The 26,340-nt window shown below is 33.3% G+C and overlaps 2 protein-coding genes, 1 non-coding gene and 1 pseudogene across 4 annotated transcripts; 2 read left to right on the top strand and 2 right to left on the bottom strand.

Annotated features, from left to right (window-relative positions):
- The first annotated feature begins 5,839 nt into the window (after nt 1-5,839).
- LOC125587335 lies at nt 5,840-9,490 on the top strand (annotated as a pseudogene).
- Nucleotides 9,491-9,630: 140 nt separating this feature from the next.
- On the top strand, nt 9,631-12,317 carry LOC125587337 (protein DENND6A-like). Its single transcript, XM_048757597.1, has 3 exons — nt 9,631-11,449; nt 11,523-11,715; nt 11,821-12,317. The coding sequence occupies exons 1-3, from the start codon at nt 9,942-9,944 to the stop codon at nt 11,983-11,985; spliced, it is 1,866 nt and encodes a 621-aa protein (XP_048613554.1). The 5' UTR covers nt 9,631-9,941; the 3' UTR covers nt 11,986-12,317.
- Nucleotides 12,318-12,445: 128 nt separating this feature from the next.
- On the bottom strand, nt 12,446-12,517 carry TRNAD-GUC. The gene has a single exon. It is a non-coding gene; the product is annotated as a tRNA-Asp (tRNA).
- A 1,097-nt stretch (nt 12,518-13,614) lies between these two features.
- LOC125587340 lies at nt 13,615-15,097 on the bottom strand. Of its 2 annotated transcripts, none has more exons than XM_048757599.1 (3): nt 14,958-15,097; nt 14,192-14,750; nt 13,615-13,900 (listed from the first exon to the last, which is right to left on the bottom strand). In XM_048757599.1, exons 2-3 carry the CDS (start codon nt 14,639-14,641, stop codon nt 13,724-13,726), a joined length of 627 nt encoding a protein of 208 aa, XP_048613556.1. In that variant the 5' UTR covers nt 14,642-14,750; nt 14,958-15,097; the 3' UTR covers nt 13,615-13,723. The 2 variants fall into 2 exon arrangements, with proteins under 2 accessions (XP_048613556.1, XP_048613559.1); XM_048757602.1 differs by having other exon boundaries at nt 14,192-14,759; nt 14,958-15,059.
- Nucleotides 15,098-26,340: the final 11,243 nt, after the last annotated feature.

Below are 26,340 nucleotides of genomic sequence, written 5' to 3'. Positions count from 1 at the left end.
TATTGTAAAATTAAATAAACATCATTATCGGAATTTAAGCAATAGATGATCACTGTCAATTGCAATGCTTTGGAAAATGTATGTGTGCTAGTTGCTAGAAGTTCATATTAATAATTTAGATATCAAGAAATCTATATTAAGTAGTTTTATTTAGCTAGTTTAAACTTACAAATTATATTGTTTGAAGTAATAAATTATCATAAGACTAAAATATAAGGAAATGTTATGTAGTAAGATAAAAAAAAAATTGCTCACCATTTAAAAATGAAGATTTATATAGTCCTTAATCCAACAAAATCTCAATATTTGAGGAAGAGACGTTGATCTTATTGTTAAGCTGGAGAACAAAGAACAAAGAAAATGCTTAAAGGTGATATTTTTTAAGAATATTATCTCATATTTATAAGGTCAAATACTAAAACAATACTGTGTGTTTTTAATCTTACATATAATCACATGACTAGTTACGTGAATGCATGTTACACTTAACATGCATCTTTTCGTTAAATAGTTAAATCAGAAAAAGACAACCGATGAACGAGATTACAGGACTTGGGGTTATCCGTATGTGGCTTTACGAGAGCAACTGTTTTTCTATGAAAAGTGATTTAGGGGGACCTGGCTGATACGGCGTCGTTCTTTTGCAAAGGACATGCCAAAACGATAGATTTTAGTTTGCCAAAAAGAATGTTGAACCAAAAAAGGCCCACCGTATTCCTCCAAACATTATAGTTTTTAAATATATATGATACAAGCACTGTAATAGTCTCCGTTGAATTTCCTTTTTGTTCATTTGCATACATTAGCTGCCTATACATGTTTTCAAAAGGCAAAGGATTTTATGGGCATTTTAATGTATTTACTTACAATTCTAAAATGTAATAGTTTTTTTTTAACATAGTGTATTCTTCCAAGAATGTAAATACTTCAAATCAATGTTAAAATAAATTTTACTAAAAGAACTGATGATTATATTCATTTCTTGATTATTATACAGTGAGGTTTATTTTTTTGGGTCAAAAACAGTTAGATTACAAATAACAATATTATATTTTACACAAGAACAAGAATATGCAGTACACCAAATCACAACTATAAAACTTAGATTTGGGTTTTTATAGTTGTGCATATACTTTTTTATCAAATTCATTTTAAATAATATCATCATAAAAATAAAAAAATGTTAAATGACACAACATCTAAAGAATTTAAAATATAATAAAACAAAACACCAATATTTAAAGTATTTTGAAATAACAACCAAAAAATATGTAGAACTAGAACACTAGCAGGTGTTCTTAACTCATACAGCTGACCAGAGTACACTTCTTTCTTAGTCTTGAGTAGGCCCTTGAATAAGCATGGACCAATTCCATTACGAGAGCAGGCGCTTTCCATTCTTTTCTTTTTAGATATATTTTAACTTTTTTTAGATATATTTTATATATATTAAAATTGATAACGTTATACTAGAAGCAATATTGTAGTGTCAAGTGTGCTGTGCATGTGATTTTTGTTTTCTTCACGTGTTTAAGGTCAAATACTTTAGTAATGTGTTTTTCTTATAATCTTACACTATCATGACTACGCATGATTAGTGTGCAAATTAAGTTTACGAAAAGAAGCTTCGATTAACAGATTTGGTATTTAACAAGCTAATTAGTTAATCAATGTTAACCTATCAGAATTGCTAGTTATATTTTTATTAGGAATTTGATTTTTGAAAAAGTTTACAGGGCTGTCAAATGCTTTAATATTATTTAATGAGAATACAGTCCACATCAAATTATAGATGTCAGTGTACGGAGTGATATATTACTCATCAATTGGATTCATATATTTCATATTTTTAATTTGTAATTAATTAATTGATACTCACCAATGTTCACATGCAATCATGAATCCAAATTTAAAAAAAAAAAAAAAAAAAAGCGAGACAGTGCATGCTTTGTCGTTGAAACTAATATTGTAAACTTACATAAACATCGTAATCGAAATTTAAGCAATAGATGATCATTGTGAATTGCAATATTTTGGAAAATATGTATGTGTGCTGGTTGCTACGTTCATATATTAATTATTGAGATATCAAGAAATCTATATTAAGTAGTTTTATTTAGTTAGTTTAAACTTACTAATTATATGTTTGAATTAATAAATTTTCATAAAATGTAAGGAACATTATGTAGTAAGATAAAAAAATTGAGGAAGAAACGTTCATCATAAATCATCATAAGACAAGTTACGTGAATGCATGTTAACATGCAACTGTTCGTTAAATAGTTAAATTACAAAAGGCAACTGATTAACGAGATTACAGGACTTGGGGTTATCTGGCTTTACGAGAGCAACCGCTTTTCTTTGAAAAGTGATTTAGGGGGACCTAGCTGATACGGTGTCGTTCTTTTGCAAAGAAAATGCCCAGAGAGATTTTAGTTTACCAAAAAGAATGTTGAACAAAAAAGGCCCACCATATCATTCCCCCAAACGGGAAAAGTGCCAATTTCGACCCAAACTATTTCAGTCGTGCCAAATACGACCCGAACAATTGATCAGTGCCAAATACGACCTCAACTCAATTATAATTCAAAAAAACTACCCGAACTTCTTAAAACGTGCCTAAATCTACATTGACTCTAACAGAAGTTAGTCAACCGTTAACAAGATAAAACGACGTTGTTTGATATACGAGGAAAAGTGCCAATTTCGACCCCAACACTCTCAATCGTGCCAAATAAGACCCGAACAAATGGCCAGTGCCAAAAACGACCTCAACTCAATTATAATTTAAAAAAAAATTATCCAATTTTTTCTAAAACGTGTCTAAATCTACATTAACTCTAACAGAAGTTAATCAACTTTTAACAAAGATAAGACGATGTTGTTTTGATATATGTATTTTTTTAAAAAATATGTTCATTTCGGGATTCAAATCCGTGCTGGGATATCCTTTTAAAGGGGCACACTAACAACTAGACTAAAATAATTTTTGAAATATTATTACAAATTGAAATTCTCCATTATATAAACTACTATTCTTGTTCATCTTATCCAATTTAAAACTTTGGTGATTGCTTTATATATTTTAGTTATTGTTTAATTTGTCTAATATTTTGTACAACATATCTTAGTGAAAGAAAGGTAAAAGGCCTCTTAACATTTTTGAACAAAATATCAAAATATATAATATCAACTTTGAAAACTAAAAAAATTCCCACCTAATTTTAAAATTAAAAATAATTTATATAAGAAAATTGTATAAATAAATTCAAAGTTGTAAGCATATTTAAGATCGTATAATAATAAATATTTTATTATTTATATTTTAGTAAGATATAATTTTATTAAAGATATGATAAATAAGAAAAACACGTTAATGTATTTATATAAATCAGAAAAAATTGTCACCAAAATTTTAAATTGGATAAGATGAAGAATAATAATAGTTTATATAATTTCAAATTTGTAATAGTATTTTATGGAATTTTAAAACCATGTTGTGATACCCTTTTAAATGGGCACACTAACAACTAGATAAAAGTAATTTTTTAAAATACTATTACAAATTTGAAATTATATAAACTATTATTATTCTTCATCTTATCCAATTTAAAATTTTGGTGACAATTTTTTTTGATTTATATAAATACATTAACGTGTTTTTCTTATTTATCATATCTTTAATAAAATTATATCTTACTAAAATATAAATAATAAAATATTTATTATTATACGATCTTAAATATGCTTACAACTTTGAATTTATTTATACAATTTTCTTATATAAATTATTTTTAATTTTTAAAATTAAGTGGGAGTTTTTTTTTAGTTTTCAAAGTTGATATTATATATTTTGATATTTTGTTCAAAAATGTTAAGAGGCCTTTTACCTTTCTTTCACTAAGATATGTTGTACAAAATATTAGACAAATTAAACAATAACTAAAATATATAAAGCAATCACCAAAGTTTTAAATTGGATAAGATGAACAAGAATAGTAGTTTATATAATGGAGAATTTCAATTTGTAATAATATTTCAAAAAATTATTTTAGTCTAGTTTTTAGTGTGCCCCTTTAAAAGGATATCCCAGCACGGATTTGAATCCCAAAATGAACATATTTTTAAAAAAAATACATATATCAAAACAACATCGTCTTATCTTTGTTAAAAGTTGATTAACGTCTGTTAGAGTTAATGTAGATTTAGACACGTTTTAGAAAAAAAATGGATAATTTTTTTTTAAATTATAATTGAGTTGAGGTCGTTTTTGGCACTGACTATTTGTTCGGGTCTTATTTGGCACGATTGAGAGTGTTGGGGTCGAAATTGGCACTTTTCCTCGTATATCAAACGACGTCGTTTTATCTTGTTAACGGTTGACTAACTTCTGTTAGAGTCAATGTAGATTTAAGCACGTTTTAAGAAGTTCGGGTAGTTTTTTTGAATTATAATTGAGTTGAGGTCGTATTTGGCACTGATCAATTGCTCGGGTCGTATTTGGCACGACTGAAATAGTTTGGGTTGAAATTGGCACTTTTCCCTCCCCCAAACATTATTATAGTTTATAATTTATGGTAGTGTTGTTCTGTGATTTTTACTTTTCGTTAGGTGGCAAGTCAAATATTTTTTTTTTTTAAAGTCAAATACTTTGATAATGTGTTTATTTCTTAATCTTACATTACCTATCACATGACTACGAAAATACTTTATATACATCCTTCCTCACCATCTGTTTAGCTCTCTATCTCTCTCTTTCCGTTTGGTCTTGTTTCTCTTCCATCTCTCTCTCTCTGATTTCTAATTTCTCTCTTTCTAGAAAGATGAGCTCCTCCTCTCCAACAATCAAAGAGACCAAGGAAACCATTTACTACGGGGAAGTGTACGATGCCCAAGTTAAGAAGAAGAAGAACGAGAAAGAACCCTCCAAGAAGAAGGAGCAGAGGGAGAAAAGCAAGAAAAAGGTGGCAATGGAGGTGAATCAAGAGGAAAAGTGAAAGAAGAAGAAGAAGAAGAAGATTAAGGTTTTTTTTCTTATGTTCTTAAGTTGTCTTGTAAATTACTTAGGCTAAGAAGATGTTTTTATCCACATTAGTGTAGTAGAAGAATATTAAGATGTGTTTATGCTTTTATCTAGAAGAAGAATGATATGTATATTATACTTTTAATTTTAATGAAGAAGGTGTTCTTATTTAAGTAATCTTTTTTGGTGAAGTGAAGATAATTTTCTCATACTCGTATAATCATATAATGGAAAACGCTACAATAATAATATGACTGAACAAGCTTGCTCATTTATGAAAAAAATCACGAGAATCTCAGAAGACAAAACATCAACTCTAAAATGAACAGTCTGAATTTTATCGGAGATTGAAAATGGAAAACGCTACAATGATTTATGTTATATTTCACAGCAGCCAAGTCACAAATCTCGCACTCAGAGCAGAAATCAAAGATCGGAAGAGAAACCTCTTTCTAGATGAGTTTGGCTGTGACATCTCCACCGGAAGATGTGATGGAGTTCATCAGACAATAGTCAAATGTGACGTCAGTCAACTCCAGATACTGGGCCTGGTTAGGCCTACAAAAAACAACAATATAGCCCAATACAAGCCTGTTTGATTAAGAAGTATGCATAATAATACCCAAGTAAAATTCGCAAAGATATTTCTTCCACATCATCGTTGCTAATTCTAAATTCAGTTTCTGGTTAGGTTCATCACGGTTTCAATTGGTTTCAATATCATGTGTTTTCGGTTAGGTCCACATTTTGATAAACCAAGCGAATCAACAAACCGGAGAAAATTCAATTTCAAGTGACCGGTAGAAGTGGTTATCTCTCTACTCTCTCTAGTGATTTATCGTCTTCCTCGCATTGACTGCAACGAAAATATCTTCAACCGTTATTCTTCCCATCTCTTTCGAGCTCCTGCGATTCCTTTCGAAGCTTTCTCCGATTTGTTTCTTCCTCCAGTAAGGTGAAGACTGAAACGATTAGTTAGAGATTCTCCTTTTAGTATTGATTATTTTGTTTACGATCAGATTCAGAACGCTATCACCTGAGTCTCTGTTTGTTTGTGTTTGTCTTGATCGCATGATCAAAGTGTTGTGTTACAATAAGATTGAATCTCAAGCGTTGAATTTGTAGTAAAATTAGGAACTTTCTGAATCCTTTGATGAATCTGTGATCGATCTTGTTAATTTGCAGTAGATTTTGGGAACTTGTCATGAAAAAGAGTTTTAATCTTCACTAATTTGTGCCTTACAGATTTTGCAATGGTGCTTGAGAGCTCTGTTGCTCTGTCACCACGACGGAGGCTTGGCTTGTTGCGGGATCAGGTTCAGCTTATCAAAAGAAAAGACTCTGGACGATACGAGATCGTTCCTATTGAGGATTCACTGTCTTTTGAAAAGGGCTTCTACGCTGTGATTCGTGCTTGCCAGCTACTGGCTCAGAAGAACGATGGGCTCATCTTGGTTGGGTTAGCTGGTCCTTCTGGAGCTGGGAAAACTGTATTTACGGAGAAAATTCTTAACTTTATGCCTAGTATTGCTATCATTAACATGGATAATTACAATGATGGCACTCGTGTGATTGATGGGAACTTTGATGGTATGTTAACTTTGTGGCTTGGTTTAGTTGTTTCTTTGTTAGGTTATTGTGAAACGTTTGCTTTTGTTTTTTTTTGTTGTAGACCCGCGTTTGACTGACTATGATACTCTTCTTGATAATCTACATGGCTTAAAGGATGGAAAATCTGTTCAGGTTCCTATATATGACTTCAAGTCAAGCTCGAGAATTGGTTACAGGTATTGGTTTTCTCATTTGCCACTGTTGGAAAAGTTCTTGATAAACTGCAGTATAGTTGAGAAAGTGATTTTACTAACGTTTTCATTTAGAAGTTAACAGTCCTCCCTCTTATTAATACTCCTCATTACATCTTTTAGTGATATAGACAAAATGATTGATATGTTAGTGGTTTCTGAACAACTGTTAGTTGAAAAGAGCTACACATCTGCCATGACTTATCCGTCTAGCTCTTGTTTTTGTGTAGAACGCTTGAGGTGCCTAGCTCTCGCATTGTTATTCTTGAAGGCATATACGCTTTGAGCGAGAAGCTACGGCCTTTTCTAGATCTTCGTGTCTCTGTCACTGGTGGAGTGCATTTTGATCTTGTCAAGCGTGTTTTGCGGGACATTCAACGTGCTGGCCAGGAACCTGAAGAAATCATTCATCAAATATCTGAGACGGTTTTCATGCTCGTCCTTGCTGTCTGGAGTCATTTCAGATTTGAATAAAACATGAAATGGTGCTTATGTGTTTTTCTGCAACCAGGTTTATCCTATGTACAAGGCGTTTATTGAACCAGACCTGAAGACAGCTCATATTAAGATTCAAAACAAGTTTAACCCCTTCAGTGGCTTTCAGAACCCAACTTATATTCTAAAGGTTACAACATTTATATTGTTAAAACGTGTATATATTGTGGCGCTCTTATATTATAGCAGCAATTTTTTTCCTGGTTGGAGTGAGTTTTGTTATCTTATTGTAGTCAACAAAAGCTGTAACACCAGAACAAATGAAGGCAGTTCTGTCTGAGGATTTCAAGGAACGCACAGAGGAAACTTACGACATCTATCTGCTACCGCCAGGCGAGGATCCTGAAGCATGCCAATCATACCTCAGAATGAGGAACCGGGATGGAAAATACAATCTCATGTTTGAGGTTTGGTTAATACTTGTTCAGACTAGTGTTCTTATGTATAAACACTCATATCAGATTAAGAACAGATAGGTAGAATAGGATGAATGCTTACCGTTGACTGTATTGCTTTCAGGAGTGGGTTACAGATCGTCCATTTATTATATCACCCAGAATAACTTTTGAAGTCAGCGTTCGACTTCTGGGAGGATTAATGGCATTGGGTTATACCATTGCAACAATCTTGAAGAGAAAAAGTCATATCTTTGATGATGAGAAGGTTATTGTGAAGACTGATTGGTTGGAACAACTGAACGGACATACGTTCAGGTAGTGTCTGCTTCTCTCTCTGTAAAAGCTTATGCTGTCGTTAGCGTGGTATTATGAAACTAGTAATTAACCTTTTTCCATTTCTTATTATGAAGGTACAAGGTAGAGACCGTTCCTTCGTCGAAAATGTGGCCAACGAACTCGGATTGGAAGGTTCATATTGTCCACATACATATATTGAACAGATACAGTTGGAGAGGCTTGTGAATGATGTTATGGTATGAGTTGTGCTTTATTACACATTGATCCGGTTGATTGTGTCATGATGGTAGTTTGATATGTTTCAGGCTTTGCCAGATGACTTGAAGACTAAACTCAGCTTAGATGATGATACAGTTTCTAGTCCTAAAGAAGCCCTCTCAAGAGCTTCTGCTGATAGTAGAATGAAATATCTTCACGGGTATTCTCTATTCCTTCTCCTTGATTGGCTTATTTTGAGAAAACAAGACAGAATCTAAGAACAAAGACAACATATGTTACATCAGGGAATCATCTGACTTGTGTATTGATGCACGTATTAACAGCGGTGTGTCAAAGTCATACACAAATCAAAGACACAAAGTCTTGCCTAACTTGACAAGGCTTGCTGTTAACAATAGAATGTTAGATGCCAGAGCCCCTGCTTCACCAGCCACTCTTCCAAATCAGGTAAAGTGGTCTCTCTCTTTTGTTCCAAAGTCATGAGTTTAGCTTACAAGTAGTATAACTGAACATATGATGTTCTGTAGGGTGTGATCACTCAGCTGTCAGATCAAATATCAACACTGAACGAGAGGATGGATGACTTCACATCCCGCATAGAAGAGTTAAACTCCAAGATTCCGAACAGGATAGCTGCATCAGGTAGTCAACACAACTTGGCTTTACCAATGGAAAATGGTAATGGGTCCCTCTTATCACTGTCCTCATCCCAATCTCAGCTTGTAAGGGAGTCTCCTCTGATGGAAGAGGTACGTTTTGAAACTCACACTCCAATAGAATCATCAGATGCATATAGATAGCTTTAGACTCAAAAGAACCTACAAATATTTCATTTCTTGTAGTGATTTTTGTTTTACTTCTATCATGTGGACAGGTTATACTGGTTGCTCGTGGACAACGTCAGATAATGCATCAAATGGACACACTGAGCAATCTCCTCAGGGAGTATGTTGGAGAAAGGTCTCGCATAGAGAGACTAGACAGCAACAGAACAAACAGCACAACACAGAACCTCGAAGCCTCCACTTTACCTGTTCTTCTTGCTTTGGTCGTTGGCTGTCTCGGCGTTTTTGCCTACAGTCGTCTCAAGTAGTTGCTGTAACAGTTAAGTTACTTCACCGTTAAAATAATGGCAATGATGTAAATAACACAGTTTGTGGGATACAAACTGGATAATTCAGTCCTGACAATGTGCTAAGAATAAGAGACTGATTCGTATATAATCATTATGCAATAAAAGTAGACAGTACAAAAAAGCAACTTGAGTTCCTGTTGAATAAAGTGTACGGTAACTTTTTTTAAGAAGTGAGAAAAATAAAGGACCTATTGTGCAATTTAGAGAAAGATACAACAACTCCAACCATCGTCCATCAATCATCTTCATCGTCTTCATCGTTTATCTCCCGTTCCGATGATTCTCCTTCTTCAGATCGAAACGCCAAAACTCAAACTTTGAAAATTTCAATTCATCACATTGCAAGCCATCATCATCTCCTCCTCCTCCTCTCAGAAAACCCTAATTTCTTTCTCCCACAGCTTCGCACGCCCCTCAGAACCTTCCCTGTTCTTGCACTCGTTTCAAAGAAAAGCCTTCGAAGCTGCTAAAACGTCTGGTATTGATCTGATCTAACATCTTAAGCTGCAAATTGCTTAAGTATGAGCGGTGATAACGATGAAGATCACATAAACTCGTGATTAACCTTTGAGATGAGTCGCTCTCCATCCTTCTCCGTGAAGCCCGAGCTAACCATCAAACCCGATCTCGCCTCTTTATCGCGATGGGTCCACTCCTTCTGCATAATGAGATTCGATCTCGAGCAAGGCCAGATCCTAGAAGAGTCCTACCCGCCTAACCGCCTCTCACAAGAAGAAGAGATCGAAGTCTCCTTCAACTCCTTCCCCGACTCCGTCTCCCAGAAACAACACAACCGCTCCAGCATCCACGACTGCATCTTCTTCTTCCGCTTCCGTCGAGACAACAACAACAACTACTTGTACGGTTACGTGTTCAACAGACAGAGACACGACGAGAGGCTGAAACGAGGAGGCGAGCAGAAGTCCGTTGTCATACTCTCCCACGCGCCTTACTCCAGCGTCTTTCGTCCCTTGCTTCAGATCATCGGTCCTTTGTATTTCGATGTTGGGAACAAAGCTATTGAACATGTAGCTGGTTTTGTCTCTTTATGGCCTCCTCCTGTTCCCGGGAAGCTCATGGAGCTTCCCATTGGTAACGCCACGCTCAAGGTGAACTTGCCTCCTCCTCATAGCCTTCCTTTGGAGAATAACGGCGTGTTGTATGAAGAGTCTGCTTCCTCCATGGCTCCTTTGCTTCCTACGAACCAGTCTGTTCCTCAAGGGCTTTTCCACGACGCGGATCTGTTTGGGGTTTACAGAGGGCTGTTGTTGCAGCTTTGGACTCTGTGGGAGTTGTTATTGATTGGGGAACCTATTCTTATTATAGCGCCTACGCCGCCGCAGTGTTCGGAGGCAGTTGCTTGTCTTGTGAGTCTTGTTGCTCCGTTGTTTTGCAGCGTTGACTTTAGACCTTATTTCACTATACATGATCCTGGTTTCGCTAGACTAAACTCGCTCCGGGAAGGAGATGCTTTCCCTCCTATGGTTTTGGGTGTTACTAATCTCTTTTTCCTCAAAGCGCTTCGGAACATGCCGCATGTTGTCTCTGTTGGAACTCCTTCTCTGAACTCAAACCGTGTGCCGTTTTCGAGTAGGTCTTCTGCTGGGAGATTACCCGGTGGTAAGTCTTCTGAAGGGTTAGGTGTTCAGCAGCTTTCCTTGAGAAGATTCTCTCCTACAAACTTGCTAAATGCGGTGAAGCTTAGGAGAGATGGACCGTTGTGTCTTATGACGGAGCACAAGGAAGCTGTCTGGACGAGTTACGCTGCGATTACGAAGCCGGATACTTCGGTTTTGAATAGGCTTGTTGATGCTGGGATGTCTCCGAGAGTTGAGGAGTCTATGTCTGTTGTGAATAATGAGATTCTGCGGCGGCATTTCTTGGAGTTGACTACCAACTTCTTGGCTCCTTTTGGTCCGTACTTTCAGGTTAACGCTCCTTCTGATGGATCTTCCCCTTATGTCGCCCCTCCTCCGCTTCCGTCCTTCAGTGCTGATGAGTTTCTTTCGAACTTATCCGCGAGAGGTGTGGGGAAGTTTTTGTCTAAACGCATGAAATCAAACTGGCCTGACTTGTATAGGTATGTATTAACATCATTTGAGTTTGACCAATCTTTGGAGTTGTTGTCTTATTCTGGTCAGATATTGTTTCAGGCGGTTTCTACAAGGGCCTAATTTTGTCCCATGGTTCCAGAGACGGCGGGCTGTAGCTGAGCAAGAACAACGTAGATTGTGGAAGGTGGCTAGAATGAGGACTGATATGCGGCTGATTACATCTCAGATGAATGAATTGGAAGCTGTGGATTCCTTTGATGCCATTGAGAAGTACATTAATGAGGAAGTCAAGGTATGTTTACCTTCTATGCTATATATCTGTGATACTAGACATGAACCTGTTCCCTCTGGATCTGAACCCAACACTTGTGTAACATATTAAAAAAATCTTTTGCAGTTGAGGGAATCAGGAGGAGGCAGTGCAGATTCAGAAGCAAGTTTTGAGAAACTGAAGAAGGATTTACAGGCGGTGTTCAGTGTACTACCAAGGGACATGCAAGAACTTTTGCTCTCAAATCCGCAAAGAGCATCACTTCTTCAAGATCCATCAGAGCTCCAATGATTCATCTTTTTTTTTTTATCTCTAGAAGAATTCTGGTTTCATTCTCGTATGTTCGATTTCATTCTTTTAACAATGTGAAAAGAAAATTCTTCATCTTCTCTAATTGTTTCTTGGTTTCTTTTTCACGTAACTCATAAAACTTGAGAATCAAGTAACACTGGATTCACTGATCACTGCACTATTTTCTCTAAGAGAAGTTCTTCTCGGTCAAAGAAACCAAATATCTTTTAGGTCCTTTAGACATGTCATTGTCAGTGTAAATCAAACATGATTGTATTGTTTCTCTTTGGAGTTCACAACAACAGCTATTAGTCAATGCAACATATTTCTCATGGAAACCTCTATGGAAGCATATATCATATTGCTGAAAAAAGCACCTGTCACAAGAAGTTGATTTCATCAAGAGAGGAACTAAAAACCTAAAAACTGAGGGACCCAAATTTTTAAATAAAAAGGTGTACGCCGTTGCCGGGGATCGAACCCGGGTCACCCGCGTGACAGGCGGGAATACTTACCACTATACTACAACGACTTTGTTGTTTGTTTTTGTTATTAATGATTTATCACACTTTGTTTAATAATGATTCCTCACTCCTTTGGTGAGCAAGAAGCATAATTTTATGAATGAAGTCGAAACACCAAACAAACAAGGCACAAACATGAAGAAATCAAGTGTTGCAACCAAATAAAAACACATCATGTGTGCAATAACAACACATATCCACAGTCACACAGACCAAACCAATTGATTCCGACCTTTAATACTAAAGAAACCACCACTTTATTTCAAACAAAGAAGAAAGAAACTTACTCTCCAAGGAAAAAAAAATGTCTTCTTCTTATATTCTATGTATTACTCTCTTAATCTTCAAGTCTCCAATCTTTCTACAACTGGTTCTCGCTCAAGTTCCAGCTACATGTGCCTCCATGCTTCTTTCCTTGGCTCCATGTGGTCCATTCGTCCAAGGCTTTGTCCAGCTTCCTGCTCAGCCCTGTTGTAACGGCTTAAACCAAATCTATAGCCAACAACCGAGCTGTCTCTGTCTCTTACTCAACAATACCTCTACTGTTTCCCCTGCTTTTCCAATTAATCAAACTCTCGCTCTACAACTGGCTCCACTTTGCAACATTCCAGCAAATTCATCCTCTTGCTCCTCCCTAGTATGTGAATTTCTTTACAATGTTAATAAAAATTAGATTAATTTCTTGAAATAACATTATTGATAATAGGAGTAGAGGCGCCTAGTAATTCCTCCTCTGTTGCTCCACCACCTTCAAGCTCAACCGGTTCTCAAGTTTCTATAGGTGCAAAGAACAACTCTAGTGTCAAGGGTAAGCCACTTTCCCTAAAAAAAGTTCATCCAAACCAAAACATAAAAAAAAGTTAACATCTCCACAAGAATTGTTAATTTGTTACTAATTTCATTCAACTTCATCAGCAATCGCAACCCCAGTGGCACCAAGACCCACTAGCTTTCTGGGGCTAGGTTATGGTCTGAGATCCTCTGGCTTCAAGTCTGAGATTCAACTGAATCTGTCTGAATATTAACTACCATCTCGGTTTAGCTACATTCACATGTATTTCTTTATGTTTACAGTTCTTGAAATGAAAATCAAGAAACAGAACAATGAGAAACAACAATCTTTGTTTAATAATCATTTTTTCTTTGATTCTGTAACATTATAAACACAAGAAGTTCATGATACTTCAAACACATCTAAACCACAGAACTTAAAACTATTCCAAACTAGGCGCCACTTCTGTGGGATTAGAATCAAACACATCTTCAGAGCTCGAACCCTCTGCTTCATCAAAAAGGTCACGAGACTCCATCGCCTCCTTATACACTGGCGTCTCCTTGAAGTCCGTCGCACCTTCGTTGTACGTCCCCGCCGCAATTGCACCGGAGATTAACTGTTACACGATCAAAACCATCAAACACATGTAACAGTATTAGAGAGATCAAAATTGTATGATTGGTTTAGTGTAAACCGGTTCTTGTAACCCTCCGTATATATAAACAGAGTAACAGACTCTGTGACCGAACAACAGAACTAAGAAACAATTTAACTCATTTTTAATGAGTAAAAAAACTAAGAAACAACAAAGGAAGATGAAGAACCGGTTAAATACACGGTTTACACTAAACCGATCATGCAATTTGATCAAACTCTAATAAACAGAAGTTGATCGAGTGAAACTAACCGCAAAGAGGATCCCGAAAGCCCATAGGTATTGAACGAAGAAGCCTAGACCATCCCACTGAGGACCTTCGAATGGATCCGGTTCAAGCCCAGGAAGATCCTTAACCGAAATCTTTGGCGCGTCTTTTGGATCGCCTCTGAAGCGAGTGTTCACGGCAAACCTATCTTCGTCATCGTCGGAGATGTCGATCTGAGACGGCGGGTTCTCGTAGTAAATACCGTTGTTTTCTTCCGGCTGTTCTTTGGTTGTTGTCGGGACGAGGGTCCGACGCTTCTTGCTGTCGAACCGACCGGTTTGGGTGGAAGGCTTTTTAGCGGCGGAGACTATGTGAAGACGGGCTCTCGACGGGTAATGGAGTCTGGAGGTGGAGAAGGGATTACGAGAAGAGTCTGTGAGGTCGATGGAGCGGAAGCTAGCTCCTCCGCCACCGGTGCTCACGGTGAGAGCCATTTCTTTTTGTTGTGTGGATATGTGAGAGAGTGAAGCGAAGAAGATAAGGCTTTTTATTTGACTTGACCCGACCCGACCCAACCCGATTCAGTTTGACCCGCTTCTTGCCCTATTAAAACTTTTTTTAATAAATATCGAAATTATATTCGCAAATTCTATATACCGCAAAACTAAACATCAAATTCAGATCACACAAAAGAGAATTATACTACAACAGCTTGGATATATAATACATTCAGCCATGCAGATTTTATATTAGCAGGATATATAACATAATTTGAATTTTATCTGATTAACAAGTAACAAAAACACTCACAGGAGGGAAGTCACTGTTAAACTATTGATGGCGGACGTGTGTTGTTGCTTCACCACCAATTGCAATTTGCAAGCTGTAGTTCTTCCAGGCTCCATTTATTGGTTTGTAATGAACTGAAGGAGTGAAGGGGAAACTATATGAAAACAAAATTTAAAAGAAAATAGCTGCAGCAACGAGAAAGTGATGATGCCAAAACCGTGTCACACGCTTTGTAATCTTAAACTTGTGTTTCAAGGTTTTGCTTTTCAAAAAGATATATCTCTAATATATATATAGTCTATAGATTAATGCATGTTACGTGTTCAGTTAACATGGTAACTTAAATAATATTTGAGTAAATTCAATTTACATATATAATGCATGACTATATCTTAGATTTATGCTAAAATTATTCAAGAGACCTACAAAATGGAGAGGAAGTTTAAGTAATTGAAAGGGAAAGACACTTGATCTAGTATAAAAGTTTCATGGACGACTCTTTTTTACTATCAGTTCAGTTAGAATTGAAAATATATGTAGACTCACATAGTTTAATTCTCTCAAATAGACATTTTTAAGTTTTTGTCTCAAAAATAGATTTCAAAAAGTAAAAAGGGAAATTACATGTTTACCACTTTCATGGTACTACTTTTTATTTTTTACCACCACTAAAAAGACATTTTCAAAAATACATTCTTCATTAAGTGGCAAAAGACTCTTATGCCCTTGTTATTTTATATATAATAAATCATTATTTAAATAAGAAAATAAAAATAAAAAAATAAAAAAAATAAAAAAAAATAAAAAAAAAAGTAAAATTTTTTTTATGTTTTCTAATTATACTTTTTCAAATTCGAACCTTTTTATAAACTTTTTTTTTTGAAATTTTTTTTGAAATTTTTTGAAATTGCATTTTTTCAAAGTTTTTTCAAATTGCTTTTTAAAAAAACGAAAATTATGTTTGAAACTATTTTAAAATTTTTTTATATATTTTCTAAGTATTTATTTATATATTTATTAGAATTCTAAATTTCACATTCCAAAAATCCTACCCCACCCCTCAACTCTAAACCCTAAATCTAGATTAGTTAACCCTAAGGGTATAATTGTCTTTTACCCTTCATTAAAAGTGATGGTAAAAGTGGTTAGTGTAAACATGAAAAGTGGTACTATGAATGTGCTATTTGTGGCAATTTCCCAAACTAAAATGACTAAAACAACATTTTTGAATTTTTTTTTTTAAAAAAAAAAATTGAAATCATATCCCTAAAACCCCACTTCTAAACTCTAAACACTAAACTTTAAACGCTAAACTTTAAATCCTAAACCACACTTTAACAGGGCTGACTCAAGATATTAGTGGGCTTTTATGCAAAATTTTTTTTAGGTTTTTCTTACATGTATATATGGATAATTTAAAAATTTTAGACCCTACACGTAATTATTTTTAGAAAAATTGGGCCCTTCTTTCATACTATTTAAGTTAAAAAATGTTTGGACCCTGGAGAGCCCACGCCCCATTGTCCCATGCCCTAAGCCGGCCATGCTTAACTCTAAATCACAATGTTTAGATTAATTAACCCTAAGGTTATAAGTATATATTTATTTTTTTATAAAACATTTAAGTCTATTTTGATCATTCTTTTTAAAGTCTATATTTGTGACAAAAAAAATTTTAGGTCTATCCTAAAGAATTTCTCTAGTTTTAAAGATCAAACACATGTAAATAATAAAAAAGAACGGATATAAATATTAGTTTGAAGTTAATTATAGTTTCATATACTTCAAAAATAAAATATAACAAAGGTATATATATACTTTTGATTTATCACAAAATTTTTTGAGAACACCTATATGTGTAAACTATAAGAAATAAAAAAAATTAATTGTATCTTTATGGAATTTTAATTTATGTTATTAAAGAAAAACTATACAAATCATGTTTAATTAATCTTTTTGAGCCAAGAATGTTTCATAGGGCGGGTCGGGTCAGATTGAAACCATATACTATTGGACATTTTCTGTATGGGGCTGTTTGTTTCACCATTTGTCATCTCCATCCAAATGATTCATTTGTATGATCTATTCAGATGATCCATTCAGATTTTTGTGATTGTTTATTTGTCCATCCACATGGCTCATCTAGATGAATCATCTAAATGAATATTATGTTTGTTTCTTTATTTTCATTTCTATTCAAATGAGTTTAGTAAACAAATTACCAAAATACCCTTGTGTTGGTTTAATCATATGTTTGATATTAATTTTAACTATATTACATTTAATTATTTAGTTTAATATATTTACATTAGAATTAACTCAAAATTAACGATTTTCTTTTTGCGGTTTGGGCGGGAAAAAAAGTTTTTTTCGGTTTTAATGAGAAAACATATTTTTCGGTTTTGGCGGGAAAACAAGATTTTTTGGTTCTGGCGGGAAAAATGAGATTTTTCTATTTTGGCGGGAAAATACAAATTTTAGGTTTTGGTGAGAAAACACGGTTTTGCGGTTTTTGCAATTTTGGCGGCGGAAAAGGACATTTTTGACAGGAAAACGCGTTTTTTTGCAGTTTTGGAGGAAAATCCGTTTTTGCGATTTTCGCGGGAAAAACCAAATTTTTCGGTTTTGGCGAGAAAATGAGATCTTTCGTTATTGGCGGGAAAACGTGTTTTGCGATTTTGGCGAAAAAACACGTTTTTGCGGTTTTGACGGAAAAATGCGTTTTTGTGATTTTGGTGGGAAACCATGTTTTTGTTGTTTTGACAGGAAAACATGTTTTTGCGATTTTTGCGGAAAAACACGTTTTTGGCGGGAAAACTGATTGATTTTTTTTTTTTTGCGGTTTTGGCGGGTAAACACGTTTTTGGCAGGAAAACATGTTTTTGCATTTTTGCGGAAAAATGAGATTTTTCGGTTTTGTCGGGAAAATAAGATTTTTTTTGTTTTGGCAGGAAAAAGCATTTCCGCACGGTTCGGCGGGAAAACGCGTTTTTGCGGTTTTGGCGGGAAAATACGTTTTTTGCAGTTTTGACGAGAAAATGCGTTTTTGCAATTTTGGCGGGAAATTGCGTTTTTGGGGTTCTGGCGTGAAAAAATAGTTTTTCGATTTTCGCAGGAAAACATGTTTTGTAGTTTTGTCAGTTTTCGTATGTGACAAAAATGATATTATGTTTAGGTTGGTAATTTGTAAATTACATTAGTGGCATAATAGACATTATACCATTTTGAATGAATCATCTCCATTCAAATGATCCAAATTGGTTCAGCTGAATGAAAATTAAGCATAAATTTCCAAAAATCATCCGGATGATATATCTGAATGAGTTGCACTTTTAGTGTCTAAACAAACAAAACTCTCATCTTCATCCAAATGATTCATCCAAATGGAGAAACAAACGGCCCCATCTTTCTTTTGCAACTCTGTTCATCTAGGCTCCCAAAGTTGATCCGCAAGTGGCTCCACAACCTCAGCAGTTTCATCAATCTATCCCGCCAAAGCCAGCCATTCAACCTCATATGTCATCTGGTTTCGGATTACAAGAGCCAGTAGCTACAAGACGCAACCTCCTCAGCATCATTTTCAACACATTTTTTAATTGGTTTTCTTTGGTTTCCATCATTGTGATTTATGTTTTTGACTAGCTATAGCTCGTTAACTGAACCAATCTATAGTCAGGTTCCCGCAGGGACAGCCACATCTGCCTAGTCCACTACCATATCTTACATTTTAGGCGATATGTTCTGTGGTTTTTGCTGATTGGCTATGCAATTATGTTGATTTGTCTCTTGTGCTTTCTCCTATATGGAAACTCCAGAAATAATCCTCTCATATGTGTTCATTGTCATCTAATTTCCACCTCTGTTTACGTTGAAATCAGTTTTTTTAAAACAATAGGCAACCTAAATGGAAATTCTGCAGGTTTTAGTAAAATGTCTTTTGTTTCAGGTTGGAACTCAGTTTCGTGGAAAATACAATAATCACCAATTAGGAGGTCCGATGGCTGCAGATAGAGGTTCTTCTTGGATGGCTCAAACATTACTCATCTCCCAAGCTTAGGACCTGTCCCTTCACCAAGCCAAGTTGGACCTGGAAGTGGCCCTCCACCTCGCCCTCACCGGTAATATACCTTCCCATATTGCTACTAAATGGCGCAGCCATTGAAGCGTTGTTGATTCGAGGATTGTGTAGTTTTATCATTCTGAGCCCCTTAATCAAATCAGTTTTAACGTTCCTTTTCTAGTAGACGCTGTAATTGCGTCCTTGTCCCAATTCTAAATGACTTTTTATGATCACAGAGCAAAGATACGGGTTTTCTTTTTGTTGTTGATGGCGTATTTATTATTTGTGTAGATATCTGCAGAGATGGAGAAGGCACTGAATGCTTCAACATGTGATAATTTTCTGCCACCAGAACAGAGAAATCAAGTCCTTCAGCTCATCTTACCAAAAAAAAGTCCTTCAGCTCCAAGAGATTCTCCGACAGTGAAGCTCGTTGATACAATCGCTTGGTCTCCAACTCTCCATGTTATAACTTAGAAGGTTTTGGGTTTGAATGTATGGTATGAGTCAAGTTTGACATAATTTGTACAAAAGAAGTAATTATATATTTTTAAGTTCAGTGAATCACTGACACATGATACTTTGGTCATATCCCCTGGAGAAAAAGTGTTTTCTTTCACTTGATTTTTTTTGTTCTGTGACAAATTTCTTCTGGCTCTTAAAGTTTCCCAGTCTTGTTTACAGATTTTCAGGCTTTCAAGTTTTAATATTCTCGCCTCAGGTTGTGAGATAAAAAAAAAACTCTTATTTCACATCTTTTTTTGGCAACAAACAGCTCTTATTTCACAACATGTGTAATAATTAACATAAAAATATTATTAATTATAAAATGTGTATGGACGTATGTTTTGATCATAGAGTACAAAGAAGTATTTATGGTGCTAGTTGTACTTAACATTTTTTGCTAAAATAAAGTGTGGTATGGAAGCATGTCTTTGATGTTATGTTGATACCGTTAGTAGATATGTTAAATATTATTAGAAACGGATTAAGAGTACTTAAAAGTGGGAATTAAAGATTTTAGGGTTTAAGAGTTAAGACTATAAAGAGACTTCAGAGATTTGAGGAGCTAACAACTTTCCCACATTCCAAGTAGAGCCATTTCCAAAATTTTGGTGGTTGGTGGACGGTGGTTCCCACAATGTTTTGGATCTTTGAACTTGCCCATCTTTGTTTTCTGCGACCAAGTGATGTGCTCTCCAATTCTATTTATAGAATATTTTTTGGCCCCCAAATATTTTTGTTCGGTGGAGTATTTGCTTAATGTAGTGAACCTTTGTTTAATACTTGAATTTATGAAAGATGGCCTCTTGAGCTATAAAGTGTATTATATAGAACTAAGAAGTTCGTTTTGTTTTTACATATGAATCATTTTCAAAAGCCCGTTGAACTAGAAACAATCAACCACTAATCACCTAGAACTATACAAAAAATTAGGCATATATTTTAAAATTTTAGTTTGCTTATAAATACATGCAACAAAAAAAAGAAGAATATAAAGCCCCACACAGTTTCCATCTGCTTTAGGGCAAGTCATGGTCCCTTTGAAGCTGTCCTCCCTACTCCTAGTTTCATGGATGCATGCAATGCATATATTCTCTCCTTTTTATTGTTATACATTAAGAATTTTATTTAGTGTTAAAATTTATACATTGCTTTCGACTAATTTATTCTCAAACTAACCAATATCCCCTATATATTAATTGAGGAACATTTGAAAAGATGTAACCTCAATTTTTTAATAATAAAAAAGACCCCTTGCTTATGTGTCAATCAATTAGGTAGTTAATTAGTCCTACGTGTCAGCCTCACATTAAAATTGAAAAACATGTTGGTCCAATTTGATTTTTAGATCTCACTAGAAACATTTAATATCAACTATATGATATCATATGATATTAACTAAAGAAAGGTTGTTATTTATTATATATTATTTCCTTAAATAAAACCTACGGAATTATCTAATATGATTATGATATATATAGTAATTAATGATTTTAAATAATGAAGATTTGCTAATAATATGTATGATTTCTATCATTTTTGTTTAATTCTTTACTATTAAAATAAATTATACAATTACATTATTCATATATTAAAATTTAGATTTTTTTCTATATGTTGTATTTTGAATTTTTCAAAACGAGTATAAATTATTAAAACTGTTAAAAGTCTCACATAAACTTTTGTGATCAATGTTTAAATTAATTTCTATAATAAGATACACTAATAATAAAATCATATAAATAAATAATTTTATTTTAATATGTGTTTATGTTAAATATATATATATATATACTTCATATCATTTAAATTTAATTTATTTATCATATACGATAGATAAGATTGATTATTTTGATTTATTTATTCTAAAATGATTGCGAATAAACAAGAGCGGTCATTTGATTTACATGTGCAAGCCAATTTATTATATAATAGTAACTGATTTCTTAGTTATTTAATATATAATTATTATTTATTATTTCATAATATGGAAAAAAATATAAAATAAGTATTCATTCTGTACAAGGCGCAGATCTTAACCTAAATATGTATCTTTTTAATAATTTTGAATCTTAAACATTTTCTAAATCTCGGTCCAAAATAAAAGAAAGAAATGAGAATAAACTCAAAAATCAATATTTATATCGAGTAATAACCAAAATGACACAAAAAAGAGAAAACTATCGAAGATAGATAGAATTGACACGTGAACGTAAACTTTTCATAACCATAATTATCTTTTAAATTGCTAAATCATGATATAAAACCGAGCTGACATAGTTTCATTGTAACCAAATAGTACACATGAGATTCATCGGCCTAAACGTTAGGTTTTTATGCGATAAAATTTTTTAACCTAAAATATTTTTAATAATGAGATCAGTTCATTAGTAAACAAATCATGTAATTAACAAAAAAGTTTAAAAAAATTGTTTAAGAGCCAAATATATTAATTCGATCAATAATATAATTTTTTCATACAATATTTCTTAAATAATTTTCATATAAATTTACCCTGCGCACAGCGCAGGTCTTATCCTAGTTCATCTTTAAAGCCCTAAACTAAGGCACAGCCAATTTGAGAGTAACACATGGACTGGACTCCACTCCCAACTTTGGGATCTTTCTCTTTATAATTTTGACCATTTAATTTATGAGTACTTTATCCAATTGGAATAGAAGAAAACTGATTTTAAATATAATAAACAAAATATGTATTGGATTATGAAGAAATGCATGTTATAGATTTTATTTTTTGGTACAATGCATGTAATAGATTACGAAATAGATTAAATTAATATGTATAATATAAATAACTATATTCCAATTAAAATTTATATGCTACTCAGTTTTATTAATGTCACCAACGTCTCACTTTTTAGAATTGTACATCTTCAGTTAACTTAAAACTATGGTAAGAGTGATATCTGCTATAAAAACCACTATGCTAAAAAGGGTAAAAATATCTAGAATTTCTGTTCTTCCAAATCATATAAATGATGAATCGGGAACATCAATTAGATTTTATGAAAGTATGAACCGTCACTCATGCAATGATTCATTTCAATAATAGAAAATCAAAAGCTACGTTTGTATAATTACAGATTCCACAAACTAAAAGGAAGAAAATATATTTGTTTGCTCCACGACTAAACAACGTCCTTCCGAAGTCCACAATCCACAATCTTCCACAAGCTGAATAAAACTTCTCTTTGTCTTTGTGTATCGTTTTGGAGACACACGCCACTATGTCTTTCTATTGATAGCAAGAACTCAAGGAGTCAAGGGTGGCTTTGTAAATCCATCCACTACTCCCTCAGGTCCAAATCCAGTTGGTGTTTCAGTTTATCATCTTGCTTGTCTTTATTTGACATTAAAAACTGTTGAACCCATTTTTAATGGGGCTCCCCCTTAATCTACAGTGTGCATAAATTTATGTTTTTTACAATTATTCCAAAACTACAGTTTTGATGACTATTGTTTTTCCTGATCTACAGGATTTTCACGAGGTGGCTGATCAATTTGAAAATTCTGATTTCACTTTTTGTATTTATTGAAGAAATTCCATGTTCGGTTTATAAATGAACATATATATAGCTAAAAATCACGGTATAAAGTATCTTAATTTGTGAGGCCAAGGTTCACAACATAGATAATGTGAATTTAAATTCGATTAATAGTATAAGGAATGTATTAACACAATTCAGTTATAAAAAAAAAATGTATTAACACAATTGACTAGATTATGTGTAGCAGTTTAATATATATATACTAGGTGATAATCCGCACCTAGCGCAGAATAAAACTTAGATTTTTACAATTATAATAGTTATTCTTTTCAAATTAAGCACGAAGATTACTTGTGTAAATTTTTTTTATTGTTTATAGCATGTATATATCTTGCATGGCAGGTTATGTATATTATGTTTGTCATTATGTTGTTTGTTTTTTTTATTTACATAAAAACACTCAGACTAATAATAATGTGATATTTTTTTAATGTGATATAGAAGGGAGAAGTGTGTTCACTGATCTTTCAAAATAAAAATTATTTACATTTTATATGTTTAAAATGGTTTTAGTTTATCTTATTTACATCACTTATATCTTAATATGTACAATCTGTTAAAACAGAATCACAAAGTTGGATCCAACTTGATTCTAGGTAGAATATTTTTTTAAATTATACTTTATATAGCCTAACTATAGCTACAAATATCTGTGATTTTTTTTGAAATAATACGAACTCCATATTTTACAACTAAAGATTCTCAAATAACCATTAGATTTACTTAATCTCTAATATTATATATCCTAGATCCTTTTAAAAACATTTCCAAAATCCATTCAAAAATATTTACCACCAAATATTTAGTATATTTTAATATGAATATTTAATTGAAGTTTCCTAGTTTCTACCCATATGATTTTATTAACATTTGTAATTTGTATACTTGTTGTAACCAAAAACATTTAAATCATTAATCACAAATTTTCAATATGAAATTTTAATAATTTAATTAATTTTATTATAATAACTTTTAAAAAATCAATGCAAATTTCAAAATTAAAATATTCAGGCCTCAATAATTTTTCAATGAAAATTTTGAAATTAACATATTTATGTATTTTATACAATATGTAGTTTAATTTAAGTACTAAATATATATCGTCTGAATCCTCCTATACATTAAAAGAGAAGTCACTTTAGTGATTTCTGCTGACATGTCATTAGTATAGAGCTTCTCAGAAAAATTGTTATAATTTTATTGGTCGATTTTTTTAAATTTTATTTTTCATATTCTAATCAATCGTTTATGTAGACAAGCCCAAACTATTGTCGATTTCGTTAAACCCATATATAGCTAGGGGATAATAATTATCGATTTAGTTTTAGCCTTGGGCAAGATTTAGAAAGAACTAATACAAATATTAAAAACATTCCTTATTATTCACAAAGTAAACTTGCGCATGTTGATATCATATTAATTACATTTGCTTAGAAAATATTTTAATGTTTCTAATTAGTAGGGGTGAGCGTTCGGGTATCCGTTCGGGTTTGGGTCGGATATTTTGGATTTTCGAGTATTTCGATATAGAGGTGTAGAACCCGTTCGGAGTATTTCTGTACTTCGGGTCGGGTTCGGGTATTTTTAGTTCGGATTCAGTTATTTCAGATCGGGTTCGGATATTTAGATTTTGAAAAAAAAAATTAAAATTTTTATTTCTCAAGTTTCTTATATTTAAAAATATAACTTTCGGTTAACTATTTTTTTATTTTTAATAGATTGAATGGTTAATAGATTTGGACATAAAATTTTAAAACTAAAAGGCATTAATTTAGTTATTATTTTAAAAAAATTGGATGTAACTTTTTGTTTTTTTTTAAATAAAAACTTGACATACATTTTCGGATCAGGTTCGGGTGCCACTTCGGATATCGGGTAAAGTGCCCACCCCTACTAATTAGGTTGTTTGTTTTTAATAACTTACCTTTCTAATATGGATTACTTGCGCAAGTTTGAAATCATTAAATATGCAATAACTTATTGACAAAATTTGTTTTAATAACTTACCTTTCTAATATGGATTACTTGCGCAAGTTGAAATCATTAAATATGCAAATCACTTATTCACAATATGGATTACTTGCGCAAGTTGAAATCATTAAATATTATCGATTTAGTTTACCCTTGAGCAAGATTTAGAATTAAGAAAAATATTAAAAAATTTCCTTATTATTCAAACGGTAAACTGCGCATATTGATATCATATTTATTACATTGCTTACAAAATATTTTAATGTTTCTAATTAGGTTGTTTGTTTTTAATAACTTACCTTTCTAATATGTATTACTTGCGCAAGTTAAAATCATATCATATGCAATCATTTATTGACAATACACATTTAATATCTTTCTTTAAATGATTTCATTATTTATTGTGCAAAATATTGTGCGTCATTAATATAAGAAATAAATCGACTGTATATATATAGGAGACACCCAATGTCTTAAAATACAAACATTCTCTTTACATTCTTTAAAGTATTATTCACAAATCTCTCCCTCTCATACTATTAAGGTATTACGACGATGTTGCTTGTGTGCTAAGAAAAATGTGTTTAGACGCAAAGGCTCCCTCATCTTTCATCGACTCTGCCACCCTCTTTGCCTTGGAAGTTCAATAAACATGTACAGCCTAATAAAGGACAACCCGCCAAGGCAAATGGGAACTCAGAAGAGCTACGTTGTATCATTGCTGTTATTTGACAGTATGTTTTCTTAGCATATAAATCACCTTTATCTCATCTATATTTTCTATCTGTTAAAATTTGTTATTACATGACAATGGCGATCGAACTCCAAAACAGAAGGTGAAACTAATGTTACAGAGGAGAAACTGTTAAACTTGATGCTGAAGTACAATGGTGGAAAGCCAAGAGCTGAGGTGCGAGAGGCTCTAGCTTTTCTGTCATCCCATCTTTATCAGAGCATTGATTCATTTTATATATTTTTTTCTTTTTGTAGACAAAACTAAAAAGTGAAGACTAGTTACAAGACCTATTAGATGCAACAAGAATGTTAGTTCCCCGTACAAGGTAGAACTATGAACTCAACTCTTTGTGTCTTATTTCCAAAAGCATGTCTGATCTATCCTTTCCATGTGTTGAATACTGGTAACGACAATATGGTCTTCCTTTTTATATGTAGACCAGGTCGTGAGAGTGATAGTGATCCAAGAAGACCTTAAAACATTGCTGAGTAACACTTAACAAAGTTTAAAGCGTTATGAACCGTGAGGTCATTTAGTACTTTTCTCTTTTTTGTTGATATATAG

The sequence above is a fragment of the Brassica napus genome, chromosome A2 (genome assembly GCF_020379485.1).
Source record: "Brassica napus cultivar Da-Ae chromosome A2, Da-Ae, whole genome shotgun sequence".
In the NCBI taxonomy this organism is placed as follows: Eukaryota; Viridiplantae; Streptophyta; class Magnoliopsida; order Brassicales; family Brassicaceae; genus Brassica; species Brassica napus.
Note: the sequence above shows the minus strand (reverse complement) of the source record. Positions and strands in the feature narration are given on the sequence as shown.